General features: G+C 32.9%; 3 protein-coding genes across 3 annotated transcripts in view; 1 reads left to right on the forward strand and 2 right to left on the reverse strand.

Annotated features, from left to right (window-relative positions):
- Positions 1–7652, reverse strand: part of LOC124537796 — a 137025-nt gene extending 129373 nt beyond the window's left edge. Inside the window, exon 1 of the mRNA XM_047114705.1 lies at positions 6926–7652. Coding sequence (XP_046970661.1) covers positions 6926–7029 — 104 coding nt within the window. The 5' untranslated portion in view covers positions 7030–7652. The remainder of the gene's footprint in view (positions 1–6925) is intronic.
- A 12-nt stretch (positions 7653–7664) lies between these two features.
- On the forward strand, positions 7665–15109 carry LOC124537795 (transmembrane 7 superfamily member 3-like). Its single transcript, XM_047114704.1, has 9 exons — positions 7665–7968; positions 8307–8639; positions 9252–9511; positions 10054–10225; positions 11632–11799; positions 12480–12632; positions 13177–13437; positions 13605–13764; positions 14508–15109. The coding sequence occupies exons 1-9, from the start codon at positions 7902–7904 to the stop codon at positions 14572–14574; spliced, it is 1641 nt and encodes a 546-aa protein (XP_046970660.1). The 5' UTR covers positions 7665–7901; the 3' UTR covers positions 14575–15109.
- Positions 15110–16630: 1521 nt separating this feature from the next.
- The window catches only part of LOC124538077 (paired box protein Pax-6-like), a 65816-nt gene continuing 59674 nt past the window's right edge, over positions 16631–22772 (reverse strand). Inside the window, exons 8-10 of the mRNA XM_047115080.1 lie at positions 21908–22083; positions 20269–20429; positions 16631–17880 (exon numbers count right to left, since the gene is read on the reverse strand). Of these exons, the coding sequence (XP_046971036.1) occupies positions 17792–17880; positions 20269–20429; positions 21908–22083 (426 nt within the window). The 3' untranslated portion in view covers positions 16631–17791. The remainder of the gene's footprint in view (positions 17881–20268; positions 20430–21907; positions 22084–22772) is intronic.

The following is a 22772-nucleotide window of genomic DNA, read 5'->3' on the forward strand; positions in this document are numbered from 1 at the left end:
GATAAATGTAAACGTTAAAGAACATATTTACTGTAATCACACTATTACTCCTAAAGGTAATAATAATTCTGAAATTGACAATTTATTGACTAAGTTTTGGCAACTTGAAGAGGTTCCTACTAAAACCGTTTTAAGTGAATCCGAAAAGACTTGCGAAGAACATTTTCTAAATAATACCTTTCGTACTAAAACAGGTAGGTTTTGTGTTAAGTTGCCATTGATCGATACGCCAGATTGTCTTGGAGATTCATTTACTTTGGCTAAGAAACGATTCCTTTACTTAGAAAAACGATTTCGGAAAAATTATCTTTTGAAATCGCAATATATAGATTTTATAAATGAATATGCCGATTTAGGTCATCTATCAGAATCCGTTATTTCAAACCCGGAAAACTCATATTTCTTATATCATCATGCTGTTTACAAAGAAAGTAGTGAATCGACCAAGTTGCGAGTTGTGTTTGATGGCTCTGCTGCAACATCATCAGGCTTTTCTCTCAACAACCTTTTATTGGTGGGGCCACACCTACAGGATTCTCTTTTCTCCATTTTAATTCGTGCAAGACAACATAAATATCTGTTAACTGGTGACATAGAAAAGATGTATCGACAAATACTTGTCAACGATACTGATCGTGATTTACAGCTTATATTATGGAGAGAAGACGAGTCCTTACCCCTCAAAACCTTACGTTTAAACACCGTGACTTACGGAACGTCAAGCGCAAGTTATTTGAGCACGAGATGCCTATGGCAGATTGGTGATGAATGTGAGAATAGTCTAATAAAAAATATTATACAGAAGGATTTTTATGTGGACGACTTAATAACAGGTGCCGATGAAGAAAATCAATTACGTTTTATTAAAGATTCAGTAATTAAAGCGCTACATACAGGTTGTTTTAATCTACGGAAATTTAAGTCAAATTTGCCAAATTTTCAAAATGATAACACAGATAAACAAGATAATTTAACTTTCAGTGAATCATCGAACACACTCGGACTTGGTTGGAATCCAAACAATGACAATTTACATTTCCCTACAATATTAGTTTCAAAATCTGAAATAATAACTAAACGCAGTATCATGTCAAATTCTTTTAAAATATTTGATCCGTTAGGACTACTCAGTCCATATATTATTTTAGTCAAAATAATATTACAAATGTTATGGAAGGCCAAAGTTGATTGGGATGAGCCTGTCCCTAATGATATTAAAAGGAAATGGGAAGATTTTAATGATAATCTATTATATTTGTCTCAAATGCAGATTCCAAGACGCACTATATGTGATTCTCCCATGATTGTAGAACTTCATTCTTTTAGTGACGCTTCTGAAGTCGCGTTTGGTGCTTCTATTTACATACGCTCTGTAGACCAAAATCATAAAATTACTATAAGACTTTTATGTGCTAAATCGAAGGTTGCACGTTTGCAACCTATAACTATACCACGTTTGGAGCTTTGTGCAGCTCTTCTATCAGCAAGGTTGACTAATAGCGTCCTGACGTCTATAAGGTATACCCCAACTCGTGTTTACCATTGGTGTGACTCCAAGGTGGTTCTGGGTTGGATCAATGGCAATGCTAGTAAATAAAAAACATTTGTGGCCAATAGAGTTGTCGAGATACAAGAGACCACAAATATCTCATCATGGCGTTATGTTTCAACTAAATGCAATCCAGCTGATCTTATTTCAAGGGGCGTTGAAGCTAAAAATTTAGTGAACAACGATCTATGGTGGGTCGGACCAACTTTTCTCAATAAATTAGAATCCGAATGGCCAATTACTAATTTTAATCACAAAAATTTGCCTGAAATTAAATCTGCCGTCGTAATTAATTCAACTGAACCAATTATAAAAATAGAAAATTATTCATGCTTCTCAAGGGTACAAAGAACCATTGCTTATGTCAAACGTTTTATCTATAATTTAAAAAATGTGTCTCAAAGACATACTGGTTATTTAAGTACTAAAGAATTAAATGATGCTTTTTACTTTCTGTGTGGCATCGCTCAACAACAGAGTTTTCCACAAGAATTAAATATTTTGTTCAACAGATGCAGCCTAAGTCCTAAATGTAAAATTTTATCTCTGGCGCCTTTTCTAGATAATTTAAATTTGATTAGAGTAGGTGGAAGGATAGATGCGTCAGATTGCAAATTTGATAAAAGACATCCAATATTGTTAGATTCGTCTCACCATTTAACCAAACTACTTTTTAATCGTGAACACATAGCTAATCTCCATGCAGGTCCTCAACTTTTATTGTCAATTGTGAGAGAACGAATATGGCCTTTAAATGGAAGGCGTCTAGCACGACGCACAGTCTACAACTGTGTTCGTTGTAGACGAATTCAGGGTAAAACTTTGTATCCAAAAATGGGTAATTTGCCATTACAAAGAGTTACAGCTGATTTCCCCTTCCTCTCCGTTGGCATAGATTTTGCGGGACATTTCCTAATTTTAAATCGCAAAGGACGAGGTGCTAAGACAATAAAATGTTATTTGTGTCTCTTTGTTTGCCTACGTTACAAGTGTATACATCTAGAAGCTGTTAGCGACTTGTCAAAGGATGCCTTTATTATGACACTTCGAAGATTTGTTGCGCGTCGTGGTAAGCCCATCGAAATTTTTTGCGACAACGGTCGTAATTTCGTAGCTGCGGCTAAAGAAATCGGTTCATTTTTAAAACGTATTGCTGAACCTATATCTGATTATGCGGCTCAGGAGGGTATAAAGTTTAATTTTTCGCCATCGTATGCTCCTCATTTTGGCGGTATTTGGGAGGCTGGAGTAAAATCGGCAAAACATCACATTAGGCGCGTTATAGGAAACTCGTATCTAACGTTTGAAGAGATATCTACTCTCTTTGCGCAAATTGAGGCCGTCCTTAATAGTCGCCCTCTTTGCCCTTTATCCTCATCTCCTCATGACTACCTTCCGCTTACTCCAGGGCACTTCCTTATTGGAAGACCACTACGTGCAGTACCAGTACCTGAATCTATTTTAGCGAATGTTAACGAAACTCAATTAAGCAGATATGCACGTCTTGAACTTATACGCAAACACTTTTGGCATAGATGGCAAAAAGAATATTTGAGCGAATTGCAACAGCGTGTTAAATGGAAAACTAACATGCCTAAATTAAATGTAAACGACCTTGTTCTGTTACAAGAGGACAACACGCCACCACTATCTTGGCGCCTTGGACGAGTTCTTCGCTTGTTTCCTGGACCAGATGGTATCTCCCGAGTCGCGGACATCTCTACTACAACCGGCTGCGTGAGGCGGCCACTAGTACGACTCTGCCCGCTACCTACTGTGGAAGATCTACAGGCTTGAAAGGCAACCTTTCAAGGGCGGGGAAGATGTTACGGCTTCAGGAAGCGCCTACTAAATAAACATAGCAATTCCGCATACACTAATTCATTTTATATTACTTTTAATTTTTTACCTACCTACATAAATATTTTATTTTTATATAACTTTTTCTACTATCGAACGAACGCTGTGTCTCTGTATCAAAAAAGTGAATATACTTCTTCTCTGAGGTTAAATCGTTTGATTTTAACTTCCATTAGAACCCACTAAAGTTCTAACAATAATAAGTGCAATAGTTTTATGAATAAAATTATATCAACATCTATCTGTATTACAGATGTTAACAAATCGCATTTAATATGTTAATCTAAGGCAGTTTATCTTCACTTCACCGGCCTTTGAAATATATTATAGAAACTCGCATAATTATTGAATTAACGATTTGTTTGTGCTGTCTGCAATGTGAACTTTGGATGTAGAGATAAACTATTTGGTAATGCATTGAGTAATCTCAAATTCATTGAGCAATTTATTTTTATTTGCTTCCGTAACAACTGTCCTATATTATGACCTAGTAGATATATTTATATTTATTACATTAGTAATAAAATTAAGTGAAACAGTATTACAAATATAAAGAGGAGGACAATTCAAAGAATCTGGATGATTTAGGTACTTCTATAATTATCTTTTAAGAAATCGCATATTGCTATAAATATCGATGAATAATGTAACTTTTTTTTATTGTTTTTCTTGAATATTTGCTTCTTCAAAAAATTAAATTTAATAAAATATTCAACTATTCATATAATAATACTTGGGACGTTGCATCCGCAATAAAACCTAGCGGGCCGGTAGTGTTTAACCTATAAAACCTAGGTCACAAATAAGTATCGTTGCACACATACAGTCGTATACGTGTCCTAAAAACTTCACCCAACAATACTTCATCGCAAAATAAACTATTTTTAAATATTACGAAAGAGATCTGACCTAAAAAAAAACTTGGTTATGGATTTACTTTTTAAATATCGAACAACTACATCGTAAGGGATAAAATTATTTATTAAACTAATTTTGTTCTCATATTAATTTACGAAAAATAAAAAAATACGTACAGTACTTCCACGGTATTATTTGATTACAATTATCGAATTAAAATAATCGATTTTAAAAATCGATTACATCGCCGCCTTATTTAATTTTAATGCCATGAGTCGAATGCAAGCCTGCATACAAAGATGTTTTATGTAGGATAATAGGATATAAGTATGGATAGCAGGTTCAATGCTCTTTCTTAACATCGATTCCCGTCTGGCTCGGAGCCAAACACTTTACTTGAATGGTTTAAGGTATCCCCACTTCCTTAAATAGATAACGATTAATTCGCCGCTCATTTGCCGGCAACGATAGTTATGTTTCTCCGTACGCTACACAATTAAACGTGCAAAATGCATTGAATGAAATGTTTTTGTAAGTGAATAATGAGGTAGCTATTGTTTGGCGTAATTGTAAATTCCAATCGAGTGTACAACATTAAAAACCGGTTTTGTGTCCGACGATTTTGCTTTATATATTAAGTAATAAGTAATTGTTGGTGTTAGGGTTATGTACCGGACCGTACGGTACTGCCTGGGTTAGTACCACTCACAAATATCTTAATCTATTTCGATTGAAGGATAGTCCAGAATTGGCTGAATACTGACTAACTACCACACGGGCCTACGAGATGTAACATCTTAGGTCCCATGGTTCAATGTAAGGTTTTTACTTCATTCAATGCCAGTGTTCATAGGTAGAGGCTTTGTTGCCTTTCAAAAATTCAGATACATTAATAAATACATCCATAATTTTACCAGTAATATGTTCGCTTAAAAATGGCGGCAAAACAATTTACAGCAAAATAGCTTGAGTATTAATATATATACAATAACGCAAACACACAATAAGACTTCCATAAACATTTGCATATATATTATATTCTTAATTTTAAATCTAAACTTAGATTTGAGTTGACCTCGACAATATACCGTTTGCATCCACTATAGAGTCATGTTAAATTGGTCGTAATATGATTGTAATTTTTGCGGGCGAACCCTGCGTCAATACTAAATACCAGTAAATGTTTATTATTTATATTGTTAATGTTTTTCGTGTCTCATAAACCACAACAATAATTCTTGTTGGGATTGCATTAGAAATTCGCATCCCGAATTTAAGGTTGGGGAAGGGGTGGGGGGTAAGGGGGGGTGGTGTAGTACCTACACCACCACTCCCCCCGCGCGGAAATCATTAGTTTTTTTTTTTTCAATTTTTAAATTTCAATACTAAAATCATCAAAATTCGTACTGTTAGTTAAATTTTGGAAGGGGAGAGATATAAAATTCCAATTATTGGTATACAATGTGATTTCTGGCGCTGCGCCGGCCGCTACCGCGGCACGCTCGCTTCGCTCGCTCGGCTTGCGCAGCGTTTGGTCATAAAATCTAACCTAACCTAACCTATCCTTAGCTACTATAACTATATACTATTTTTGTTGCCGGAGTGGCTTCGCCACTCCTGTGCCCCTCACAGCTGTTAATTTTGGGTGAAAAATAGAAACAACAATAGGTATATTTTAGAAATTTATAAGAACCATTTATCTGTATATATACTTGACTAAATTTAATAATGCGATAAATGGATCTTTTTTATATTTTATGTTATATTGTATTCTATTATCATGTTCGTAAAATCTTCTGGGTGATTATTATTTTCTTTACAAAAGAATCGCTTCACTACAAAATTAAATTAAACTTTTACACGTTTTTTTTACTATAAATTAATATAGTATTTGTTAAAATATAATACAGAAAAAAGCTAATAAACATAAAAATAATGATTTAAGGTTAATTATAATGTAAAATATCGATCCGTTACACGTAACTTTAAACGCACATTAAAAAAAAACTATGGGTTTCCGCGGGTTGGGAGTGGTAAATTTCGAGAGAGGGGAACAACCCCTTTAAGAAACAACCCCTACTATCATCAAATTCGGGATGCGAATTTCTAATGCCGACCCTTCTTGTTTATTCATAAAAAAAAAAACAAGAGTATCGTATCATTCGTGGACAACCGAATAGGTATTTTCCTGCAAATAAGAATTTATTAGAAAACAAGGAAAACTGCTTTATGACGAATGACGTAGCGCTCTTGTGCTGACATGCTTTATTAAGCATAGCTAAAACACGGAATATTCAGTACAAAATTAATTTAAAATAAAAAAACAAACTGTCTTCTTTGCAAATCTAGACCATAAGACGTATTCACTGGCCTTGTGTATTAAATTGGTAATTGTTGCCTGTTTCTTTAGACCTAGTAGAGCTCGTTAAGAGAATCGCAAGAACAGTGGCTATAATTTAAAGCCATTACTTTAAATCTTCAAAGATAAGACCAAATGATATGCACGTAAACATTGAAATTCTCTGACACAATCGATATCACTTTAAAACATCTTGTACTGATGAATAGATAAAACCAAGTGTTACTCGCTACAGCTACATTACACATATCCTTGTGTAGTTCTTTTATAAATATTAAAAAAACATGAACAAGACCCACCTTGTAAATGGACCACTCCTTTTAGTTATTTGTCCTAATATTTTCTCAACACACCGCTCGTCGCCCTTACGCGCCGCGTCTAATAAATCCTGGCCTTTTCCCATGGCCCATTTAGTCGTAAGTACCACTCACAAATATAACACAAAGTTCAATCATTTCAATTTTTTACACTAGACTTCACTACTCACTACAACTTCATTGATCGCGCCGCCATATTTAGATTAGACGTGAGTGCGCTCTAGCGGCCGGCGAACGAATCGATATCAAAATTCAACCTCATGCCTAGTACGTACTCGACCTACTCCGAAACTTGTTTAAACTACTTTTATTATGACAAATAAGACTCAAGCGAACTGCCAAAAATATCAAAATAGTTTTGGTAATATATTAAGACGTAGAAATAATATTATAATCGAAGAAATATTTAAAAAAATAACAACGATATACAAACGAATTGAGTTCTTGTTTCTGAAGTATGTTGACTGTTCTACCTTTTTTCTCGCTCGCCCTTAGAGGTCAATGTATTTGCTCTTTCATTTACTCCCATTCGTTCTTTACGATAGGATATTTCCATCGTACATTCAATCAGTGATCAGTCGATTCAGTCTTTTAAATCAATCTCATTCAGATTGTTTTGAATGTAAAACACACCTATGGAAACCTTTATTATTCACGTATTTATCACGATTTCTGAGTTCACTGTGCTTTGTTATAATTGAGGTTGAGTGTAATTGTTTGATGTTATCTTTACTACTCTTACTAATGGCTAAAGTAAAACGAGAATTCCAACAAACGTAGTTACTACGTTCATTGATTTAATCTTCTGTCAAAATTAACAGCTGATAGTTGTCGAAGAATTTGTGACAACTATAATTAAATAACATTGTGTTTACCACAAAAAAAGAAGCGTGACTCATTCGAAGTGTTTAACAATATTATTATACTAATGAGTAAATAGTTATAAGTGCTCTCTAACATGATTAAAGTAAATATATTGCATGTGCTTCTATTATTTATGTTGGCTAGGACAATCAGCTGTCAAAGTAAGTAATAACAAAATAATTCGCCTTTTATGATTGTGACATATTTTTCTAAAGTAATAAATTCGTTAATTAAATACCCTAGAACATAACGCATTTATATTAAAAGCTTATACTATATTCCATGCTAAATTAAAGAAAAAACATCGGTAGAATGAAAAACACTTGTTGCATAAATTATTTTTTTATAGTCTAATTTAGACTGTTACTGTTTAATTTTATTGGCTTATATAATTAGAATCATTACATATATCAGATTACAAAATGGTCTCAACTATCGAAATAAATAAAAGCACCTGTTTTTAAAAATAAAATAAATAATATAAGATTTTTTTCCACAGATATTAGCATTATATTGCCTCTGAACAAAACAATATCTTGGGGTAACAGAGAGATCTATGGTGGTTTTGCTAATCTCAATGCATCATCCACATTGCAAGTTGACTTTACAAATGTGAATAAAAATATATCCTACATAATATTTCAAGTGCACAGTCATTTACATAATGTGACATTATATAATAATACTTATATAAAAGGTTCATATATATCCGGAACAAACGTTGGACTGTACAGCAGCGTTAAACCGAAGCTCGATACATTTTTTGTATACAATCCAAATGTGAATATAAATTTGAAATTGTATTTGTCTGTGCATGGATATGGGAAATCAGGTATTTTATATAACATTTAATTTACATATATCATATTATAGATATAAATGTCCCACTGCATCACTAAGGCCTCTGATTCCGGTAGATTTGGAACTTATTTTACCATACAAATCTAATGGATAAAGATACACATTTTGCAAATTGTGATCTGTATAATACAGATTAACTCACTATGTTTTCCTTCATTGTGGAGTTTTCTTATGAGTTATTGGAACTCAAACTTAATTGCCTTTAACGGGCAATAATTGATTAGATTTAGATTTTCTTATCACAAGACCATTTTGGCTACTTTCCCACTAAAGTAGTACATTTTGGAACAGTACCTACTGTCATTAATTTGATTTATTTTTGTTATTTAAAATAACTATCTATGATACTTATAATCTGTAGGTATGAATTTTATAACTCAAATTGATTTCATATTTTTATTATAATGTTGAACATAGCTTCAAAATGCAATACCCATGCTTATAGATAATATGGTAACAGCCGAGAAACCATAATAATTGTTACATACCTTTTCTTGTAGTCATTAATTTTAATTGGATTAACTGTCCCGTCACTTAAACAAAGATAGTCTATATTTAAACTAATGTAAGTAAATGTTCACAGACCCTATACCAGGTGGTTGCAATATGGAGTTTCCCATACCAATATCACCGTTCATACAAACCTCGTATAACAAAGATTACATCTTAGTTGATGCTGCAGCAGCTAGAGATCCATCGGATTTGATTTGTAATACTCTCGATAAGGTTGTAGTGTTTTTCTACAAAATGTATTTACCTGAAAGGAACTATGACGCTGATACATACTTTGATGGTATAAAAAACATGATGACAATGGATGCCATTGATAATTATGGTGAATTTGTAAGTATAATAATATTAATTTTCTTTTGTATATTAATGTCTAATTATATTTTTTGTGAATTCATAATTGTTTATGAAGTTATGAATTCAATGTTTGGAGGCAATTCTGAAGTAAAAAATAAAGTATTTGATTTTGTGTGATTCAATTTTAATCTGTTAATTTTTTTAACAAAATTTTAATACAGTTGTAGAAGATAAATAACATTAAGAAGTGAATTGATGTATATTTTTTGTTGATTATTTTTAAAATTTAGTTATATGTCTTTTAATTAAATTTTTAAGATAATAATAATATTTAAATTAAAAGCGATTATTGTATATGGCAGCAATTCCATAGCATGAAGCCTTATCACTGTTAATAACACATAACTTGTGGGATTATATTTTGCAGCAGCCTGTAGTCAATGCAAGCATAGATATAAAAATCCTTTTTATGACTTTCTAAATTATTTTAAATCTTCAATTTTTTTTATTTTTTTTTGTTATAAGGTATTTTTTTATTTCGTTTAGTAAAGTATCTTAAGATTGTAAGGATTTTTTAGATCCCTGAAAATGGTGATCATATGCGTCGCATGCTAAGCGCCTACCCCGGCACTGGCGCCGTGTATGTAGCTGTTGCTATTAGCACGGTGAATGTGAGCTCATATTCGGTATACGTACCGACTTATTCTTATGCGTGCTCACCATTGGTTGATGGCGGTTGTGAGTTATTAGGTAAGATTTATATAAGTGCATAGTATTTACTTCTTAAGAGTGGGAAATGTTTACAAAAATGAAAAATTGATGAATGTTATAAGGGTTAGGAATATGTGTAATATTATTTTTACAATTTATTATCCATTAGTAAATGGCGATTATCACTTGCAATGATCAATGGCATATGGTATGACTTAGCAATGTGCAGTGCTCGATTAATAGGCTATTTGACTGGTTTTTAAAATCCATTTTATATTATTTAGTAGAGGTTAAGGAACCCAGTAAAACTTGATTTTTTTACTTCTAGTACTTATTTTCCGAAAAATATCATATTAAAAATTCCATATTTAAATAACGCGCGAAAACGCTACATGGACAATATGGCGCTGCAACGGGGTCGGTGACGTCACTTTGCTGTATTTTAATCTGTGGTACATACAGTAGAAAAGCAAGGTTTACAAGAAAGTGACTTCATCATAAGCTCGGCCAATCGTTTTGTGTCACGTGACAAACGTTTGAATACATGCATTTTTATTTATTGATTTCTGAATAAATAAAGTATTATTTTCAAGTTTCGTTAGTAAATAACCTTTTTCAAATTCATAATATACACTGATTACAATAATTCACAATTTATTTTTCGCATTGTCAAATAGCCTATTGCAAAATCATATACATAGATTAGATCGTGTTTCTGAGGTGTCTGCATAACGCCATTAAAATAACGGCCCCAATCCAAGACTGTAAGACAAACTGCGCAATATTGTAAGACAAGGAGATGTTATATCCGCAAAAAATTAGAAGACGTTTCCAATTTTTGAAGTAGATTGTACAGGTCAATGTTAACTAGGAATACAGACAAGATACACTTAATGAAATGCTACCTAGCCTAAACAAGCCAGCGTGTCGGTCTCGGTATGAACAGGGTTAAACCAAGGTCATGTTTAAGATGCATGTCGTTCCTGCACGTATATAGCATGAAGAAACAAAATAGACCTACTTTAATCAGGTCATAGCGTTCTGTAGAAATGACTGGAAGAAAAAGCCGATCGGAGTGATAACGCTCGTTACGAGTATCTTGGAGAAAAAAGGATGAGATTGGGAGAGCTATCGTCAAAACCTTAAGTTATGGACTTAATATTTGAAGAAGACGTTTTAGTTTTCAATCAAACACTTTTGCCGCGATTTTATGACGGTACCATTAATGAGATCGTTTCTTAGCAAAAGATAGAAAAAATTGCCAATAATAAATAATTGATAAAATGTCTTAAGTGACCTATCTAAAACATCTTTTCGATGGTATTAATTATTTAACATAATATCTTTTTAAACATATTGTGTGGTCGTTTGCCAGAGTTTTCTTAATGCTAGGATACAAAAGTGTCACTTTTAAATCGGTTATTTTAAATGGAGCACCTTTTCAGATGACTTCCTGTCACAGATACTCTGTGCTTCGCTATTGTTCGTCGGACTGTTCATATGTTTCTTCGGACACAGGTTTTTCAAGACTGAGATGTTTCTAGTCGGTTTAATAAGCGGCGTTATTATAACATATATTTTCATATCCCTCACCGCAGACCTGGACAGACCTGGTAAGAATATTAAACTCGGTATATCTTTTTAAATACTAATCATTTAAAAGCACTAAAAAATGACTGATTATTGTTGATGTTTACTTTTAAATCTTTGTTTTATACAAACTTTTTACTTTTTTTGTGAACTCAAACTAAGTCCAGTCAAACCAAGATTCATATGGCAAAGCCAGTTAATTATTTATACTAACAAAAATGACGGCCTGACCGAATATTGGCCACATGCGCAGGAGTTGATTTAGTGTACACGTGACATAAGAGTACAGTCTATTTTTTCGCTCTTTATCCCTGATGAGAGGCAATCTGATACTACCTAATGGAAGATAGATAAGCTGCAGAACCAACTAATCAACACAAATTAAAATACTGCTAGTATACCAACTCAAAAAAAAAAAATGTGGCCGTAGATACATCTTCCAAGTAGATATACCTTAATATAATACCTTGAAGTCCAGGGAAGATCTGTTGATGTTCAGTAAAAATATAAAATGCCAACGCACTGGCAACTGCGAGCCCGTATATGTTGTTAAATGAAATAAATAAATAAAATCTTCTAACTGCAGTTTGTTTTTGAGAATTTTTGCCAAAAATAATCCAAAAACTCGCTCAATTTACCAAACCTTTAAGGCATTTATAAGTACTGATTTTATAAGGGTTGTTATAAATTGTGATTGTTTTAGCATTGCTAGGTGCGTCCGTGTTGTCTGGCATATGTTTCGGCGCGATTTGGTTATTATTCTGGTGGTTCTATGGCATACCGCTGATAGCAGTTCTCCTGTCGACGCTCAACGTCGGTTTCTTGTTTTCCGCCATCATTTATTATGGATTACCAGGTATTATGTAAAGCATACCTTATTTATGATGATCGAATGAATGAATGAATGAATGTGATGTATTAATTAGAAGATTTTTATGCAAATTGTATGAATACCATCTGTAAATATCTTTGTTTGCTCAATATGGAAAATAGTTATTCTGGTCACTAGAAAAAAATACCTACTAATAGATATTGTATTACAAATTATCATTAAACTTTACATGTTTGCACATATGTGCAGATAAAATCTTGCCACACACTTTTGTTAAAAATAAAATCACAATACTGAAATTGACACAAAATAAAACAATGTCTTTATTATTGTTGATTGTTATGCAATTTTTATTTTACGCTCATGTATATAGTTTTTCCCTCGGTAGGGGGGCGGAGGTGGTAGGTTATAGACATAAAGACCATAGACTACTTTTTCATAAAAAATTCGTATGATCCTTTATTGAGGCTAAATAAGAAATGCTAACAGACGGATGGATAAGTTTCGTATTTATAATATTATTATAGATTACATTGTATTGATATTTAACATATATATATTTTTGCAGGCGGTCTTCTTGCTCTTGAGGTAGATCTTAACTTTTGGACTCTATTCGTACTGGTCATGTTGATGACGTCACTGATGCTGGTGTCTATGACTTTCCTCTCGAACATTCTATGCTGTTCGATACTCGGCGCGTACGCGACTATATTCCCTATCGACTACTACTTAGGGTCGAATTTGAAATACATTATCATAAACACAGTGCGAAGGGCAGTCGTACCGCAATTCAATAAGGCTATACTTTCACCGCCCTTTGAATGGAGGGGTAAGATTTTTTTAAATATTAAATTTAAATTCTCATACGATTTGTATTATAATGTTTCAAATTTTTGTTGGTTTTTGTAAGTAGCTCATATTATTTATATACTTAATGATTGTCTTAAATGTTGAAATTTAAAAAAAATATTAAATTAATAATTTATTTTTTTACAGATGCAATAATTTCTCTCTTATGGGTGGCCCTAGCGACTTCCGGTTTCCTTTTCCAACACTTCCAAAACAGAGGCAGGCCACCTTTCCCTCCACCGCCAAGGAACGTTAGACCCGTGCCATCACATTTTTACTACGGTACCGCTGAATCGAGGAGACGACGGTATGTTGAAGAACAAATTTATTTTAAAATGAGCTTAATCTAGACTTGAAATTATTGTTTATTATAATTACTTATAAAATAATTAAATTTATAATTTAGACTTACCTAACAAAGACGATAGCAATTTATATAAAATGTTCGCTTACAAAACATTTGAAATAAAACGTATAGTTATGTTAAATATAAGAAACTATTTTTGAAAAAAACTAAGTGTACCAATAAATAATCCTTTCGCCGCATCTCAGATCTGAGGTATTTATCTCGACGCTACATTTTTATATACTAAATAATGTCATACATCCAAGGTATACTGGATCTTATAAACACAACATAACAACATTAAATGTTACAATTTCTCGTCAGAGTTTGTTCCAAATTGTCAGTTTATCGGAAGTCATTTAAGTAAAGTAAAGTAACAGCCTGTAAATTTCCCACTGCTGGGATAAGGCCTCCTCTTCCATTAAGGAGAGAGATTGGAACATATTCCACCACGCTGTTCCAATGCGGGTTGGTGGAATGCACATGTGGCAGAATTTCGATGAAATTAGACACATGCGGGTTTCCTCACGATGTTTTCCTTCACCGTGGAACACGAGATGAATTATAAACACAAATTAAGCACATACATATAGCGGTGTTTGCCTGGGTTTGAACCCGCAATCATCTGTTCTAACCACTAGGCCATCTCAGCTCAGCCATTTAAACTGTTCGATTTTTAAAAATATTTAAAATGCATTTTTCAGATACGATACAGCAACGACAGTTATACCAACAGCCATACATACCGAGAGAACGCCATTATTGGGATAAGTTATCATACTATATTAATAAAAACTACGTCTTACTCATTTAGACATAGCCATATAATTATATGTCATATATAAATATTTGCCTTTAGGACTTATTACCTACATATATCTTATGTACCTTAAATCATATACATATATATTTAAAAGAAAAATGTATAAACTTAAGCTTACTTAATGTGAATACTTAAATTTTAAAATAAGTGGTTTTTTTATAAGACTTTTTTTATATATATATTTTATATAAACATAGTATAATATGATTAAGTTGACTTAATGTTATATTGCACTTTTTATGTTCGCATGTCGCAGGCATGTTACACATATTATATATAATTATTTAATGAAATTATGCATTGAATGCAATTATTCCTTTGTATGTTAAAGGAATATATATTTGTATTGTTATACGGTTCGTATATATTTAAATATATATATATGTTATTAAACCAAGTTTTACCAAGACTGCTGTATTGTGATTAATTAAGAATCAATGTTATCTGCGCAGTTATAATTAAATAAATTTGATTGCGATAATAGTAGTTTTAATTAATTATATAATTGTAATAAAAACTACAAAAAATAAAGTCTGATAATTATATCTTGTTTAATGAATGAATGAATGAAATATACTTTATTGTACACCAAGGAAAGTACATAAAATTTTAAAACAGAAAAAAAAAACAATGTTATAGAGTATACAATCGGCGGCCTTATCGCTAGAAGAGCGATCTCTTTCAGGCAACCGGTTGGCATAGGACATTATAATAAATAAATAAATTTAGGGTGGAGGTGTACTATAATACAAATATAATAAAGTAGTAAAAATAATACATACATATATAATGAGAAAATACACACATAACTAGATGTTTAGTATGATAATTTGGAATGGATTTTCATTAATGTAGTTTTCTAAACTCAATTGTTGTTTGAAGTGTTTTAAGAAACTTCCTGATCAGTTTTAATCTTTAGTTCTTATAAAAAATAAAAATGAAATTCATAATAATATATTTTGGTAGTCTTTATTCCATCTGAGAGACAGAAAATATCAGTACATAGTATAAAACAAAGTCACTTACCGCTGTCAGTCCCTATGTATGCTTAGATCTTTGAAATTACGCAACAGATTTTGATGGGTTTTTTTTTAATAGATAGAGTGATTTGAGAGGAAGGTTTTTGTATATAATACATGGACAATATAGTAAAGAAACACTGATAATGATTTTAGAAGTAAAAATGTGAAACAAATTCTGTAGTAAATTTAGTATATATGCAATACTGCAATGAATTATATAAATTGTGACAGTATATATTTGTAAGTGTAGATACGAAAATGTTCTATATTCAATACATATTAAATTGTTTTTTTTTTTTGTAAATATGTGTACTGCGTGCCAGTATTTTTATGGACAAAACCACACATGTCGAAGTTGAATGGAAAGATTAAAAGCATTGAAATCAAACACAGTTGTGCCATCCCGTATAATCAATGAACGAGGGGACGGAGACACGTCTAAACCAATTATAAGCGTTGATTATCTCTCAGATTGTTTGCTGATCGGAAGGGACTAGTAACTTTGTTTACGAAATTTGTAATCAATTATTATAATTTTCATTTTTTAATTTTTAAATTTCGATTGACAAAAGTAGCACATCTTTATGTCTAAAAATAAATACGATTTTTTTAAATGTAATTGTAGTGAATATCTCAGGTTTTAAATTTAACAGTTATTCAATACAATGTATGTAAATGCTCAAACAAAGCACAGATCAGTATAATGCCTACAACACATTTAATCCCATCCTATTGTCCAACCCCTACAATGGGGCTTCTTACCCCACACATAAAGTGCCAACACGCAAAATTAATACGCACCGCCCAAATATACTTAACGACATAATATTCTTTAGTAAACCGCGAGGGCGCCACTCGTCAACGAAACCGTCCCAGCTCGTTACAAATTATTACGAACTGTATCTGTTAATTGTTTTATTAATGGGTTTATATTAAAACAATAAAGTAATGGTTAATGCGATATTTATTAATAAATTTCACTGTAACCTCCTCAATCTATATGCACTTAGAATCGAATAATAATTTATTTTACACTTATGTTCAAACTAGTTATTACACGCCTACTCCGTCCGTATTGCATTTTAATGAAAAATATATTAATATTTTTACACATATTAACATAATAACATGAGAAATTGTGCTGCATCACTAGTGAATGTATACATTTTAATAGTTTGAATTTCGTTTATTATATGATCCCAAAATATTCCAAACGGTGTCAAAATAAATCTAACTACCTACATTTTAATCACAGCAACATCTCCTTAAATATCGTAATAAATAAATTAATTCGTTTCGAGGTGTACTAGTGTAAATTTGCGACTTCAACACATTACAACATCTATTAATGTTACTATTATACAAATATACAACAAACATACTTAGTTTGTATGACAATTTGTTCCGCGGAAGGGGTGAAAAACAAATCGCCGTAACGAAGCTTATTGCCACGTTTTTCTCTATAGCATTAATATTTTGCACCCCCATTGCATACATCAAAGAAATAAAGGGTTGTACTCGCAAAGGGTGCGTAACACTCAATTATTACAAACGTTGGCACAAACAATTTACATTTAATTTTTCCAGACTCTTTAAGGAGAAAACTTTCTCTACCCGACAATAGATGGCGCTTAACTATATTTACAGTGCGCTTTCCATCGTCGTTCTAGCTTAATAATTGATCATACACAGTGAAACATGCTGCAAGTTTGTAATTTACACTATTACATTATAAGCAAAATTATAATAACCGTATTTATATCGCATGGTAGTAATGCAACATAGCTCAGAGTGTACGACCATCACTTACCACTACTTTTGAACATCATCAGTTGCTTAGTCGTAAGTCATACGTCATTTATATATAAATAATAAGTTGCACCATCGAAACACTGAAAAACTCACTGGATATTGCGTTAAATAAACACTAAAACACATTTCATGTTTATGACACTGAATTGTTTTCTGGCATTTCTCCCGCCAAAACGGTACTGTCATGGCCGGCTGTCATGTTGAGAGCGTTCATAGACAAGTGGGAGTCGGCGTAGTTGTGCGCTATTTCACCGCTAGATGGCGACTCCGGTACATTAGTCGGGTTCTCAGGCATCGAGAGAAGTCGATGCGGGAACCCGAAGAGCTGAGATCACTGAAGCCTTCCCCAGTAATTCGACGCGAGGTCCGGCCCCTGCGAAGGTATTTGCACGGGGACGCTCACACCCGCTGATATCACACCTACGAAAAGGGGAACTCGTTATTAAAATGTCATTTAAATTCCTCAACATCGTCGATACTTTGTTGATTATCTCTTAATATTTATTATACACTATTAAATAAACGCCTTACATTGTATGATTTTAAATTAGGTAATTTTATTTTAACGTCAAATTAGTTAGCGAAAGCTATAATCTAAAAAGATAAAAAATATTGTTGCATATATAAGCATATAACCGAATATAATCAAACACAATATTACTGAAAAACAAAATTCTGATATGAGCTGATTCGAGCAAAAACAATTAGGTAAAACATGAACGCTTCTTCGAGTGTATAAGCTCCCTATTCAAGTATGCCTAGCATTATATACAGGCGCATGTGAATAGCTTTATGACTAGCGGTATCTATATTGCGAGCATACTGTGTCCAGATAACGCGATTGTGTGTAATAAACTGAATGCAATTGGAATCCTATTAGACATATGGCTGGGCCGATACCGATACATGACGTTAATAGGTTTCGTATTAGATTATGTTTCGTATGTATGATGAAATTTGATTGAGGCTTATAGCGTACCACCTAATGTCTGATTACATTATGTTAATATAATTTTGTATCACGCTTGTACGATTTACCTATCTAGATTAATTCTTATTAAAGATGTAAATTTACAAATAAGTAGGTATTTATCATTATAAACAACACTATGTTCACAAATGTTTATAAATAAGAAATTCCATATTGCTCTAAATATATTGTGTTCAAAGTGTATTTATTATTTTTATATAATATTTAAAACAACAAACCCCTTCAATAACTTGCTCTGAACACGAGCTGATCTATCGCACATTATTTACAACCGTCTGGCTTCAAGCTACATAATTCTATATCGTGCCCCACCGCGTGCGAGCTCGCGATAACATTTTCCGTTCCGTCGCGAAGGGTACCGTTTACATTCATTACACGATATTATCGCCTTTACGTGCTTACAGCTCCGCCGAGACTCATTTAGTCAATGGTTTGTGTCTATGACCACCCTCTTGTTTATGGCGGACGTTAGATTTGAAATGTTGCTTTTATTGCACATATAATATCGTATTTATTCATAAGGTTATATGAATTTAGAAGATGATGCAATTCACTAAAATTTTGTATTCCGTACTAATAGCTATGTGAAGTTTCAGTTTTAATCTCCCTTTTCAACGTTAAGAATGATAAACAAAAGTACTGATTAAAATCGCAAAAGACCGACGCCAAAAAGCTGTAAGTAGAATAAATCCGTATTATTTAATACCGCACGAAGCTGGAAATGCACCCGTCGAAAGAGCGTAAAAGAGTAAATGAAACGAGAGCGTGCATTTTGAATTGTGAAAAACTCTTTTGTTCGCGGCTACTGCTGAAAACTCTGCAGTGGAACAATGCGAAACGCCCCAAACAACAATAATTCATACCGCTTTCCGCCACCTACGGCTAAAAATGTCCGCCACATGATATATAATATCAAGTGGAAAAGTTATAGCTTTTTAAAACAATGGAAACGCCAGCGCCTAGCAGTTTGATCTTTTGCTGAATACTAATAAATCAACAATGTTTGTTACTTTTGGGTATTTACGCGGCGAGAATTGAAGAAATATAAGACCTAGTTACATTTCATTTAGAATCGCAAGAACCTTGGGCGAAATTTACGTAAGTGCTTTCGTTCAGGTCTACTATTTGTTAACAAAGGAATTCGATATTCAAAATCAATTTAAAAGCCATTTGTAAGGAACAGACAACGGCAAATCCAATCGAGGCTCGAGCTCCTATTTTTTTCCACTTTTTCCTTTTATTTTTTGTTTCCCCGTCATGTCGCGGTCTTGTGAGCCAGACGCCCCTTGCTCTTGAGTCAGCGTTTTTTACATTTTATTACGAAGTTGGTAAATATTTTCCAAGGCTTGATTTCGACGATTTTGTTACGTTTCCAGTGAGACTGTAGACATTTTACTTATAGTACTAATATTGAATTCGTTTCGTATTTCAGTTTATTAATATACAAGAGTTTTATTTTTGTTGTTTTAAAATCTAGTTAGCTGATTAGCTATATACTTTAAATTTTACGGCTGTTTGTTATAACAGTATTCTGTGTATGTGCTAAAGCAAAAAAAAAGGGTACAATTTATTTATAATTGAAAACTTCTCCTGATAATTCGTCCTAGAAAATACATGTATAGAACCCTTTATTTATACACAAAACTATTTGATATTATGCCATTTAAACACGTAATAATAAAAATTATGAAGTTAATTTGTGTGAGTACAGTGATTTCACTTTACGTCGAAACATATCTTAATAAAGGCTAATTGTTTATATATAAAGGCATACGTAAGATTATTAAAAAGATATCAGCATTTTTCGATTAACTTACCAGTACTGGCTGCTGCTTGAGGTTGTGAATAGGCTGCGTGTTGTTGGTGCGCTGCCGGCGCTCGGGAGTAGCCTCCACTGCCCAGCACGTCACCAAACATGTAAGGATACCCGCCGTCCCTCTGTTGTAGGCACGATGATGACAGACCTCCCGACATTGAGCTGTTGAAAATCGTACTTTTAATATGTGGCAAACAATTCATGTTATCTATGGTCCAATTGACTCCACAAAATCAATACAACCTCATTGGGATAAAGCAAGTGATTATAATATATATTATTTTACATTTTCCGTTAATTAAAAAGTAAAGTAACAGTTTAGTAGACGACTGCTGGTAAAAGCTTAAAAAATAAATAGCAATCAATTCAATTTGGAATGTTAAATTAATAAGTGTTTCAAATTGTTTATGGTCTGGTTTCGTTTCATTTTATCTACCTTGTTAGACGATAAATGTTTACTCAGACAATTATGATTAAATATTTTCTATGTGCGCTATTATACGCTGATTTAGGTAATGAAAATTTATTAAAAAAATATATATAGTTGCAAATTTGACTCTTTCTCTATTAGCAATAAAGTATACAAAATCAATTTTCGAAAAGCAATAAAGAGGATGTGATAAATTTATACCGTAGACCGAGCTAAAGAGGAAACTTCTCGTCTCACTAAGTTAATTTGCTTCGACAAAAGCTAAAGCCCGTAGATTCACTATTAAAAATCAATCCAAGTGGAAAGCCGACCTTCGGCGCTCAACTTCGAGCGTCTCGGTGCAGTGGCGGGAAACGCAAGGAGGCGCGACCTTTGCCGCCCGATTTCTCGCGCTATTTAATTAGTGCCACCTCTAGATAATAGATGGCGCCAGTGTGTACATTCGTTTTCGTCTTGTAAGACGCGAAGTATAACAAACTTTTGATATCTTAGCTCTGTTGTTTTAATTTCAATTTGAATGTGAAAGTAGTTATTTGAAATTAATTTACTATTATTTTATTTATATTAAATGTAGGTTAAACGTAAATTTAAGAAATTATAATTGGAAAATTCCACTTGGAAAATGCAATAATAGCAATATGTTGTTAAAATTTGTAATGAGACACGAATATGATTTCAATATTATTAACTAGAATATCATTGAAAGACAGAATTTTAACACTAATAGTGGACACAACATGAAAAACACTTGTGTTGATGGGTGTAATGGGTAATTTAATATAAAAAAAAACCTCACTCAAACTACCGAGAAAAAAAGCATTGAGAGATTCGATTTAAGTTTTCAATTTAATAAAATACAGATAAAATAAAAAGACGTTTCGCTGAGACCTTTAATTTAAAAAAAAAACACTCATTATTTACAGATTAGACCAAATTAAGCACCTGATCAAGTGGTGATGATAAATGGTTCCCGCTTTTGATGCTAATTTTTCTTGTACCTTTCTTGGCATTGTCATTAACTTAATATATCTACATATCTTGAATTACCCTGACTTACCCACCTCTTCAACTGAAAGAGCAAGATAAAGTATATCCAAGTAGAATACCTGATGCTCCAGATTGGTTGAGTGAGTCTTTTTTAGCTATTCATTGATTTTCCGACATTAAGTTATAATAATTTTTAGTTTCATATATTTATCGAGATCCTTACCTATAAGTGTCGCTCATAGTCGCAATGGGCTGAGGTATGGGGCTGTACATGGAGTTGAAGCCTCCATTGAGGGGCAGGCGGGCAGGCGGCGCGGGGGGTGAAGCGGGTGCGTCTCTCCTCTGGCTACGCAACTTTTCTTCCCGTCGCCATTTCGCGCGACGATTGGAAAACCATACCTGATGGTGGAAAAAGATAAGTCAATATGTGAATGTGTGAGTTAATTTGCGTGTGTTTATTGTATTGTGATAGTGTGTATTAGAAAGGAAATGTTAGTGTCTTGTTAGAACTCACAGCCCACCAAGCTAAACGATGATTCCTACCTACATATTTAACATTAAAAAGTAACGTTTCTCCTAAATATATTTATGTAACGAATTATTATTAATTTATCAATTAAGTCAAAGTTAACATAGCAATTAATTGAACCGTAGACAATATTGTGACATTGAACTGCGTGGAACGGAACGTTCCCGGAAACAGCGCTCACGTGCGCGGCACTTCCGCCGACATGGCGACGGCAATATGGCGTCCTTTCCCGCTCTTTGCAAAGGCGGGAGTCGCAAAAATGATTTTAAGATATTATTATTATTATGGTAGAATTCCGTTTAGATATTAAAATAAATATAATGAACGCATTTGTGATATCCATTGTTTATTAGGCATTACATAATTATGTTTCTATATTTGTATATATTTATTATTGAATCTAATGATTTGCTAAAATTCCTAAATATATTTTATTGCTTGAAAATATTGTTTATATTATTTCCATTTCTAAATATAAGTAAAGTACCAACTGATTAATGTGTGTATGTACGAAGCTAGTGGAAATATTTTTCTTTTTGTACGTACAAAAAGTGGAAAA

Source organism: Vanessa cardui, chromosome 19 (genome assembly GCF_905220365.1).
Source record: "Vanessa cardui chromosome 19, ilVanCard2.1, whole genome shotgun sequence".
Classification (NCBI taxonomy): Eukaryota; Metazoa; Arthropoda; class Insecta; order Lepidoptera; family Nymphalidae; genus Vanessa; species Vanessa cardui.

What these genes read in the sequence shown, in the direction of transcription:
- LOC124537795 (XM_047114704.1), top strand. Translation starts at nt 7,902, where the DNA reads ATGATTAAAGTAAATATATTGCATGTGCTTCTATTATTTATGTTGGCT. An exon ending in GCATGGATATGGGAAATCAG is followed by an intron (nt 8,640 to 9,251) that starts GTATTTTATATA and finishes AAATGTTCACAG; the next exon opens with ACCCTATACCAGGTGGTTGC. An exon ending in TGGCGGTTGTGAGTTATTAG is followed by an intron (nt 10,226 to 11,631) that starts GTAAGATTTATA and finishes GCACCTTTTCAG; the next exon opens with ATGACTTCCTGTCACAGATA.